This window comes from Lepidochelys kempii, chromosome 20, assembly GCF_965140265.1.
Source record: "Lepidochelys kempii isolate rLepKem1 chromosome 20, rLepKem1.hap2, whole genome shotgun sequence".
Taxonomy (NCBI): domain Eukaryota; kingdom Metazoa; phylum Chordata; order Testudines; family Cheloniidae; genus Lepidochelys; species Lepidochelys kempii.
In genome coordinates, this window is record NC_133275.1 from 2817978 (window position 1) to 2828721 (window position 10744).

Consider the following 10744-nt stretch of genomic DNA (forward strand, 5'->3'; position numbering starts at 1 on the left):
GATCACAACCCAGGAGTCCTGCCCTCCCCGGCCCGGGAGGGGAGGTCGCTCTGGATGCCCCCATCAGGGTCTCCCTTTCTGTGGGGACCACAAAGCGGGATAACGCCACTGCCCCTTTTAAGAGCCGCACAGAGCCGGCCAGTCCCCTCCCTCCTGAGGCCCAGGATTATGGAGCGAACCACCTTGAAGGGGGATGTGTGAATGCACACCCCTACCCCAGGAATGGGCTGCTCCAGAGCCCCAGGCAGAGTAAAGCGCGTGGGGCGTGCAAGGATGAGCGTGCCTGGGCAAGGGCTGTGTGTGTGTGCGTGCTGGGAGAGGTGAGTGTGCAAGGGGAGATGAGCGTGCAAGGAGAACGGTGGTGTGTGTGCAAGGTTTTTTTACTAGGAAAGATGACCGTGCAAGGGGTATGTGCTGTGATAGGCAATTGTACAAGAGGAGATGAGTGTGCAAGTGTTGTGTCCTAGGAGATGTGTGTGTGCCAGGAGATATGTGTGTGCAATGAGGAGGATGTGAGTGCAAGGGGTTTGACTGTGAAAGGAGAATGTGCTGGGGGAGATAAGCGTGCGAGGAGAGTTTGCCAGGAGGGGTAAGGTTTACACCTGCGGGAATTCTGCACCAAAAAAAATTAAAATGCAGGGCACAATAGTTTACAATTCTGCATATTTTATTTATCAATAAATAAATGTGGAGCCTCCCGTGTGGCAGTGGTAGGTAAGTGTGCAAGAGGAGATGAGTGTGCAAGGAGAATGGTCACTGGCTGCACAGAGGTGGCAAATCAACCTATAGTCCCCCCCACACACACACACATAGACTCAGTGGTGAGGCTGCACCTGGCCTTGACACCCCCCACGAGGCCCTGCCCCTCTGTGCCAGGTGCACCAAGATAGCAAAGGAGAGGGACAGAGTCTTGCACACAAGCCCAGCCCTGGCCCCTGATCTAGGTGTGGGGCAGGCAGGCTCAGCCCAGCAAGATCCAAGTGTGGAGGGGCTTAGTGTGGGGGGATCCAGGCGTGGGGTGAGAGGGTTCTGGGTGAGGCAATTTGTGTGCAGGCAGCTCTTTGGGGGGTCCGGGCGCGGGGGAGATCTGGATGCACAGGGGCTCATTAGAGGGTTCCAGGTGCAAGAGGAATGGGACTCTGCGGAGGGGTCCAAGTGAAGGTGTTTGGAGCTCAGCGGGGGGGGGAGGTCTGGGTGTGAAGGGCTCAGCGCAGGGGGGGTGTCTGGGTGTGGAGGGCTCAGTGGGAGGCGTCCAGGTGTTGTGAGACTCGGGCTTGGTGTGGTGGAAATCTGGATGCAGTTGGTTGGGCCTCAGTGGGGTGTGGGTTCAGTTATGGGAGACTCATTGGGGTGATCCAGATGCAGGGGGCGGGACTCAGCGGTGGGGTCTGGGCGCAGAGGGACTCTGGACGGGGCGAGGATCAGTGAGGTGAGGGTTCGGGTGCAGGGGGCTCAGTGGGGAGTTCTGGGTGTGGGGAATCTGGGTACGGGGGGGTCTGGATGCATGAGGGCTGGGCAGACAGGGTGCACTCCCTGTATGGTGACCTCTCCCCCCGCAACTGAGGAGCGATGTGGGCAGGAAGCAGATGCAGGGGTTGGAGCTTCCTGTAGCCGGGGGAGGTTTCTGGGGGTGGGTCTGACCCGGCCCGACCACTCGTTGCAGGGGAAGAAGAAGTCCCGTTCACCCCCGGCCTAGCCAGGACTAGCAGCTGAGACCAGCACAGGATAGGAGCCACCAGCAGGGGTGTCCCCATCCCTGCCCCCCTGCAGTGATTTACCTCTGTGCTAGCTGCTCCGGGCACCCAAAATGTTGCACTCACTCTGCTGGGGAGGGGCACATGACCGTTCTTGCGGCTTCCCTTTGCATCCCCGTCAGAAAGGCACTTTTCTGCGGAGAAGCAAAGCAATCTGCAGGGGGACATGAATTCTGCGTGTGCACAGTGGCACAGAATTCCCAAAGGAGTAACCCAGTAGCTATCTATGGTATTTATCTGGCCCCCCACCACTACCCATAGTATCTTTAAAGCATTGGTCATTGCAAATGCCCCTGTAAAGTGGGGCAGGGCTGTTATCCCAGATGTGAAATTGAGGCACAGAGATGCTAAGGCCCAGATTGCCCAAGGTATTTAGGCACCTAACTTCCATTTTGCTGGTGCAAAATCCAGAGGGAAGGTGATGGGAGGAGAGGGGGCAGCTGGACTCCTATAGCCCGGGGTGTGGCTTGACCAGTGCAGGGGGGGCGGGTGTCATTCTTTCCACACGGCACTTTTATTCCCTGTTTTGTTTTGTTTTTTCAGTTCATTCTTTTTTATTTGAAAAGGAAACTGAACAAACACAAGCCCCGCTGGCAGGAAGCCGAGCTCAGAGCATTCCCGGTGCTGCCCCTTCTGGCTCAGGGAGCTTGGCCGGTGTTGGGGTGGGTGGGCAGGGATGCCCTGGGATGAAATGCGGTGCTATGGCTTTAAGGGATCAGACCACTGCATGCACATGGGTCTAAACGGAGCCCAGTAGTCCCCTTGCTCTCTCCCCCCCCACAAAGCCATGCTGAGGGGGGAGAGGGCCAGGGGCAAGTCCTTCAGCGTGTCACTCACGCCAGCCCGCCTCCCCGTGTGTAACTCTCCCCCCCCCCCCCATGCTTTATGCCTGGGCCCGATTCTCACCCTGCCCTGCCCCTTGTGTCGATCTCTGGACCCATGCAAAATTGGGCGTGCAAAACTGTCGCATGCCCATTTGGAGCCGGTTGGGGATGCACTGGGACCTGGGGGCTGGCATGGAAAGGGTTAATGGAGGGGGTGGTTTCTGCGAGACCCCTTAGCAGGGACCCCAGCTCCAGCAGTCTGCAGGACAATCTGCCTGGGGCTTGTGGCCCTGGAGGTGGGGTCTAGTGTCAAGCCCAGCATCCCCACCCCCACCACCCAGTCTTGTGCAGGGAGGGAGCAGCTGCAGCCCTATGGGGCTCCCCCCCCCAGCCATGCTATTGTTGCAGCCCCAATTCCAGAGCACCAGGTACAGACGCTACCGGCTGCCCTAACTCCTGCAGGGGCTGACTGACCGAGGAGACCTGTTTCTGCCCCGGATTCGCTCAGTGGAGCTACTCCAGATGCACACTGGTAAAAGCAGGATCCGGCCCTATCTCTGCTAGGATCCACAGCCCCTTTCCCTCAGGCCAGGCCAGGCCTTGGAGAGACCTGAGTCCCGACTGGCATTGAAAACAAAACTACAACTCATTCCAGCCTCGCAATGGACAGGGCCGTTCTAGGGTCAGCGTTTTAAAGGCAGCTGCGCCCATTTGCCCCGAGTGTGGATTCAAGGCCCCTGGCTCCTCATTGACCCAGCCCCGTGACCCAGCGCGAAGCATCCAATCCGGCCTAGGAACGGCCACACTGGGGCAGAGCAATGCTCCATCCAGTCCAGTGTCCTGCCTCTGCCCGTGGCCGGTGCCAGCCGCTTCAGCGGGCGTGAACAGAACAGGGCAATTTTGACTGATCCATCCCTCGTCAGCCAGTCCCAGCTTCTGGCAGTCCGAGCTGATACCCGGAACATATGGGCTTGTGTCCCTGATGTTCTTGGCTCATAGCCACTGATGTATCATTCCTCCGCGAACATTTGTAAGTGCCCCACAAGACACAGGCCTCGGGCAGGGTGGCACCTGGCAGCCGGAGGGAACCCCCAGGTCTTTGTCTCTGTCCAGCTGCCTCACTAAGGAATCCCAGCGGCGCCCTGTCTCGTCTCTGCCACTAAGGGGCGCTGCAGCCATGGTTCCAGGGGCAGGTGGGGTTTGGGCGCCTCAGGAGGGCATTAGAGCCAGCAGGACCCCAGGGCGGGGTGAAAGCCACGCCCGGTAAGACAAAGCACAGGAGATGCAGGCAGAGGGGCGGGTGCCCATGGAGAGCGAGCGGGGCTGGGCGTGGGAAGACGGAGATATACGAAGCACGCGAGAAACCAGCTCATCCAGCCCATGCTGAGGCAGGGCCCAGTGACCCTAGAGACCTGCCCTGACAGGTGCGTGTCCCACCTGTGCTTAAAAGCCTCCAGTGACGGGGATTCCCCAGCCTCCCTGCAAGCCGGTTCCAGAGAGTTGGAAAACTTTTCCTACTATCTGCCCTAAATCGCCCGTGCTGCAGATTGAGCCCCTTGCTTCTTGTCCTGCCTTTGGCGGACATGGAGATCCCCAGGCTCGGCAGAACAGTCCTGAAAAAAACGTACCAGCTCCCACCTCGGTGGACTTTTCTCAAGATCAAACCCGGAGTTTTAACCTTTCCTTGTAGATCTGGGTTTCTAACCCTTGGCTCAGTTTTGCTGCTCTCCCTGGACTCACTCTAGTTTGTCCACAGCCGAGGCTCCTGTTAACACACCCGAGTGACAATCGCCTTTTCCGCAGCGGCATCCCGCCGCTGGCTCACCTTCGACCTGTGACCCCCACGCCCGTCCAGCCGCCAAGTCCCCTTTCATAGCAGTGCGTTCGATTTCTCCTCCTTTGCCCTTGTCTTCGTGGAATTTCATCTTGTTCTCAGCCCAGTCCTCCGACGTCTCGAGCTCAGTTTGAATTGCAGCCCCAGCCTTGCCGCCCCCCCGCCCCCAGCTTGGAGTTGTCGGCAGATTTGATAAGCACACTCTCTGCCCCATTATCCAAGCCGTTCATGAAAATATTGACAAGGACCGGAGCCAGGACTGGCCCCAGCGGGACCCCCTAGCTGCGCCCCCCAGCGAACCATTGATGTCTACTCTCTGGGGCCTGTCTGTCTTTTGTCTGGTAGTTTCATGTTGACCACTGCTCCCTAGGCTGCTCACGAGAATGTCACATGGGACTGCGTCAAAAGCTTTACTCCAGACAAGATATATCACATCTGCTGCTTCCCCCCACCCACTCAGCCTGTCGCTACGACTGTTTGGGCTCCTTGTACCGTCGCTCCTGCAGGTTTCCTACAGCGTGCAGAGCTGGAGTAAGGGGTGGCGGCTGGGGGAATCAGCGGGGCTGGGACACAGGGCCCCCAAAAGGTCTGTTTGCTCAAGGGGGCTGTGGGCAGCGTGGGGAGGGGCAGAGCTAGCAGGCCTCCTCGGTGTCAGGGTTTTACGAACACACACCCTGTGAGGTAGGGACGTAGCCTTAATCTCCAGTTACTGATCGGGGAAACTGAGGCATCGAAAGGGCGCTGGCCAGGCCCACCGTGAGATAGCAGCACAGCTGGGAACAGAACCCAAACTGTTCACACAGCGGAACACTTAAAGGGAAGTGCATGCTTTTCACGCCACTTCTGGCAGGCCAGGGTCTGAGCCCCCTTCCCTCCCTGCTGGCAGGGACTAAGCCCACCTCCTCCCACAGCATCGTCCCCATTTAACAGGCAGGGACAGTGACTGGGGGGTGGCAAAGTGACTGGCCCAAGGCTGCAGAACGGAATTGGGGCAGAGCTGGGGTTCGGCCTCCACAGATCCCGGCTCCAAGCTCAGTTTGAAGGCTCCTCCCGACACACTGCTGAACAAAGGTTCCCAACCCAACCCGGGGAGGCCGGGCAGTGTTCTTATCCCCATTGACAGAGGGGGAAACTGAGGCACAGGAGGGGCCTGACTCACTCAAGGGCAACAAGAGAGCTGGGCATAGAACTCAGGAGTCCTGACTCCCAGCCCCCCCCTGCTGTAACCACTAGATCCCACTCCCTTGCCAGAACCAGGGAGAGAACTCCCAGCTCCCACCCCACATTAACCCAGTAGACCTCAATCCCCTTACTCAGTTGGGAATAGAACCCAGGAATCCTGACACCCAGCCCCCCCGCTCTAACCGCTAGATTATACTGCCTCCAAAGAGGGTTTTTTTTTGTGGGGGTGGAGAATTAAATTCACTGACAGGATTGACACACCGGAGGGGGGCAAGTAAGGGAAACGGGGGGGGGGGCATAGATCTAGTTTAACCCTTTCCTTCCCCCTCCCCTGGTCGCACACACAAAAGCACCCACACATGGGGGCAGTTCTGGACACTGGGGGCAGTTCCATGGGGGGGGGGGCATCCCCAGCACCAAGTACAATTATTTCCAAGGTTTTATCACAGCAAAAAAAAAAAAAAAAAAGAGAATTAAATTAAAAAAACAACAACAACAAAGAGATACCAGACCCCCTCCCTGCTGCCCGCCCCCTGGGTCCCCCGGACCCCCCTTGCCGTCCGTGAGCGAGCGCAGCACATTCGGTCCCTTCCATCTCCCCTCCGCTGTGATTCCTACCGGCCAGTCAGAACTACAGTCCGGATACTGGGCCAGGCTTTGCCGCCGGTTCCGTCCCCGCCCCGGGGGCGCGGCGTGTCTGGGGGGCGCTGCCCGGGCTCCTCTTTATAGTGCCTGCGTTTTCAGCTCCATGGGCTCCCCGGGGGACTCCGAGGGGGCCTGGCCTTCCGCCGCCTGCTCGCCTTTGAGGATGGCGAGCCGCTCGGCCAGGCCCCGCATCCGGGGGCAGAGGACAAAGTCGTAGAGGAGGCCAGCCAGCGTGGCCCCTAGGATGGGCCCAACCCAGTACACCTGGGGGGAGGAGGCACAAGGGGCGCGGGGGTTAGGCAGAGCCTTTGGGGGGGGGGTTCGTCCATCCCTGAACAACCCGCACCCCACCCCCTGCTTCGACCTCCTGTCCCTTCACGCACTCCCCACCCCCACCCCGCTGCTGCGGGAGCCTCCCTGTCACCCTGGATTTCTCTCTGTCCCCTTCCTTTGCAGTCCCCTGGAGCAGCCCCCCCACACACCCAGATCTCCCCATCTTGTTTCATCCCTGAAATTCATGGTAGTGGGGGTGGGGGGAGAGCCCGCTGCTCTGAAACGCTGCTTGAGCTGGCGTGATGAGACCCAAGACACAGGGGTGAGCTGTTCCCAGTCCACCCAGCAGGGAGCAGCGCAGCACACTGTAATGCAGCCCCCTCTGGGGACGGACATGGCAGCTGTTTATACAGGGATTGTTCCACCCAGCACTGATCTGCAGCCCCCTCTGGGGAGAGACATGGTACCTGTTTGTACAGGGATTGTTCCACCCAGCAATGAAATGCAGCCACCTTTGGGGTGGAACATGGCAGCTGTTTAATGGCTGCATGAGCATGCAGGCCAGGGCATGAAGGACGGTTGAACCCTCAGGGTAGGGTATCTTGGGAAGCGGGCCAGGACACCAGGGACGTCCGAAGGCCGGTGTGGACCCAAAAGAATGGCTGCGGGGAGCAGCACACCCCTCCCTGCTGCCCCCTCCTTACCCAGTGGTTGGCAAAGTTGCGGGTGATGACGGCAGGGGCAAAGGACCGCGCGGGGTTCATGCTGGCTCCCGTGTAGTACATCTGCAAGAGAGGCAGCGGGAAAGTGAGGTTCCCCCGAGATCCGAGCCCCCCCGCAGCGCTGGCTGGCCCAGGGGTGGGGGCAGGGGAGTGGAGCACCCATGGGAGGGGGTTGGGGGTCCCCAGCTGTAGGGTTTATTAGGTCACTTTGGGTGCTATGCCCAGGGCTTCTCCCCCCCCCCGGAGGCACTCTAGCCCACATCTCTATAGTCATAGCCATTTCTAGGCCCCCCCCCGGGGGTCTCTATGGTGAGTCTGGCACCCCAAAGACCCCGCTGCCAGGGGGGAGCCGGGGGATGCAACCACAGAGACCCAGACCACGTCATAGCATAGCCCCTGCCCTGACCCCCCAGTCATAGGGAGGTGGTGGGGGAGGTTTTATGCAAAGGCCAGGAGGCATGGTTGTACGTATGCAAATTAGGGTATTGCCTCATTTACATAACACCTGGAGCCCTCTGGGCCTGGGCTGGGGGTCTTCGCTTTGCAGTGGAGATGAGTGGGCTGGGCTCAGGCTGGGCACGGCCTGCCAGGTCCCCACGGAGCAGGGCCCCAGGTCTTGGGGCGGGGGGAGCCCGCGTGCGTTACCCCGAAGAGGTGTCCCAGGGCGAGGGAGAAGCCGATGGCCAACGCCACTGAGCCCACGCGCCCGTCGTGCCGCTCGTCGCACGTGGCAAAGAAGCAGAGGACGAACTGCAGCGTCAGGAAGATCTCGACGGTGGTGGCTTGGGCCAGGGTCACGCCGGGGTGGATCTGCAGAGATGGGGGAACGACACACAGAGAGAGGGATCCAGCTGGGATCAGCAGCGCCGGTCCCAGCACTCGGGGCGGGCAACCTCCCCAGCGTAGCCCCTGTTTCCAGCTCTCCCTCCATGTAGGGGTCCATCGAATGTCGCCGGTCAGTACCGTGCCCCTCGCAGCAACACCTCCCTTAGCCCACACCCGGCCAGGTTTCCTGCACCCCCCTGTCCCAATGCTGCAGACACTGTTAGCAGCTTAGAATCGTCGAGTATCAGGGTTGGAAGGGCCCTCGGGAGCTCATCGAGTCCAACCCCCGGCTCAAAGCAGGACCAATCCCCAATTTTTGCCCCAGATCCCTAAATGGCCCCCCTCAAGGATTGAGCTCACAACCCTGGGCTTAGCAGGCCAATGCTCAAACCACTGAGCGATCCCTCCCGCTGCCGCGCTTCCAGCCCCCGTCCGCAGCGGGCGCTGCTGGGCGGACTCACCCTCCCGGGGCTGGAGACGCTGGCTGCAGAGGGCGCCTGCCGCTTGGGCTGGGCATATCACATCCACGCCCCGGGGGGGGGCCCTAGCTGAGCTCATCGAGCCGGGGGCTGTGCTGGTGTTAGGCCCCTCCACAGCCTGCAGCGACATCGGGGGCCACAGTTTCCCCAGCCCTCGGGCAAGCAGAACCCAGTGTCCTGTGGACGGCACAGGGCGGGAGGAGAGACCCCGCGCGCGGGGGAAACCCACCCCCTGGGGGGACAGGAGGAAACAGCTCCCAGAGACCCACGCTGGCCCAGCCTTTAAAGGGGCATCAAGGTGCGGGAGGGGTAGGGTCTAGTGACAAATCCACTTCGCCAGCGTCACCACGCTGAACGCCATGGGCCATGCAGGGCTCCCCAGAGACGCAGCTCAGATCCTGCCGTGCTAAGGGGAATCTCCACTACCGGTCAGCTGCACAAGGGCTAGGACACACTACAGAGCAGTTCCGCTGCCAATCCAGAAAAGGGCAGCGTGAGCGTGTCTCTCCCTCTCTCTCTCACACACACACACAATTGTACATGAAGTCAATGGAGGACAGGACTCTCCCAGGCAGCCACCACCGCCCGTCCAGCCACGCTTGCTCGCACGGAATAAGCAGCTCTGTCTGGTGCCAGAGGCACCGCACCCTGGCAGGGGGACTGAGCCGCTTTGCAGTCTCCTGAAGACACTGGGTGGGAACAGCGCCTGATCAGCGGGGATCTGCAGTTTTACTAGATCTATTGGGGGAGCTGCTGAAAACTGCAGGCAGGTCCCTGCTCCGGCTGCTGGCGCTGGGAGCAGAAGAGGAAGGGTTTGGCTCCCGGGGAAACTGAGGCGCGCAGGGACAGTGGCGCGATTCTATCCCCGTCGTGGCGCCAGCACGGCTCTCGGCTGTTCTGGAGTGCGGAGTGACTCTCGGCCCTCTGACCCTGGGCTCGGGATCCCCACGGGCGCGACGGCAGCCCAGCTATGGGGGCAGCGTTACTCCGCTGTCTTCCTGCCCGTCAGTTTCCCCGTGTGTGGCTGCAGCAGGCCCTGAAGGGGGAAGAGGCCCCACGGCTGGGTTCGGGTCTCCCAAGCCCCGTGCGCTCAGTTCCCTGCACAGCTCTCAGGCTGTCCGGACGTCCCGGCATGGGACCGTCGGGTCTCGCCTGGCCAGGAAGATAAACTTAGGGGCACAAAGCCGGCCTTGGGAGACAGCTCCCCCTGCCCCCAGGGATCCTCCCTGCCCTCTAGCGCGGACCCTCACCTCACCCAGCCCTGGCACCCCCAAATCACTCCCTGCCTTGGGAACCACTCCTCCACCCTCACCACTAGGTTCTCCTTCCCGAGCCAGGGAGGGAACCCAGGTGTCCTGACGCTGCTGACTGCCCCCAAGCCAGGCCCTTTCACAGACTCTAGCAGTGGCTGCCGTGGGGCTGTGGGGGGCGACGTGACATGGAGGGGCATGGGTGCTCGTTCCTCCCACGGCTCGTGGCGCAGGCAGCCGCAGGTCCGGGCGGGGATGGGACGACGGCTGTGCCCAGCATGGGGAGCGACTCACTGCTCTGGTCCCCGTGCCGCTGGAGATGGGGCGGGGGGCTGGGTCTGAGCCCCATAAACCAACCATCTATTCATGTTGGCATTATGAGGTCAGGACCCTTGCTCCCCCAGGATCTGGGGTCCCCCTCACCCCCACTGTGGGGTCCTTTCCCAGCCCATCTCCTGGTCCGACCCCAGCCCAACCCCCCCAGAGACAAGCCCCTCCTGAGCCCCTCCCCTTCCCCCCAGGGTCCTGAGCCCCATCCCGGCACCCCCAGCAACAAGGAGCCCCCCCATTCCCCTCCAGGTTACCGTGTTGAGTGCCAAGTTGCCGCGGATGGCAGCTGGCGTGAGCCCGTAGAGCACGGCTGCCCCGGCCACCCCGCCCAGCACCTGGGCCACCATGTAGAAGACGGCGCGGAGCAGGGAGAGCTGGGCGCCCACCAGGAAGGCGAAGGTGACGGCTGGGTTGACGTGGGCCCCGCTGACGTGGCCCAGCACCTGCACCAGGGTGGCCGCGGCCAGCCCGAAGGCCAGGGCCACTTGCAGCACGTTGAGGGGCCCGACCCCCCAGCGCAGCGAGGCCCCCAGCCCAAAGAAGACGTAGATCATGGTGGCGAAGAACTCAGCGAAGACGGCCCTCCAGAAAGAGGGGGAGCGCACCTCCCACATGGCGGGGGGCAT

General features: G+C 61.2%; 1 protein-coding gene across 1 annotated transcript; it reads right to left on the reverse strand.

Annotated features, from left to right (window-relative positions):
* Window positions 1-6317: 6317 nt before the first annotated feature.
* On the reverse strand, window positions 6318-10744 carry MIP (major intrinsic protein of lens fiber). The gene is made up of 4 exons (XM_073318326.1): window positions 10373-10744; window positions 7880-8044; window positions 7217-7297; window positions 6318-6503 (listed from the first exon to the last, which is right to left on the reverse strand). The coding sequence occupies exons 1-4, from the start codon at window positions 10742-10744 to the stop codon at window positions 6318-6320; spliced, it is 804 nt and encodes a 267-aa protein (XP_073174427.1).

Coding starts and splice junctions, on each gene's coding strand:
- MIP (XM_073318326.1), bottom strand. CDS start 10,744: ATGCCCCCCGCCATGTGGGAGGTGCGCTCCCCCTCTTTCTGGAGGGCC. Junction 8,045..10,372: donor GCAACTTGGCACTCAACACG/GTAACCTGGAGG, acceptor CCATCTCTGCAG/ATCCACCCCGGCGTGACCCT. Junction 7,298..7,879: donor CCCTGGGACACCTCTTCGGG/GTAACGCACGCG, acceptor CCTCTCTTGCAG/ATGTACTACACGGGAGCCAG.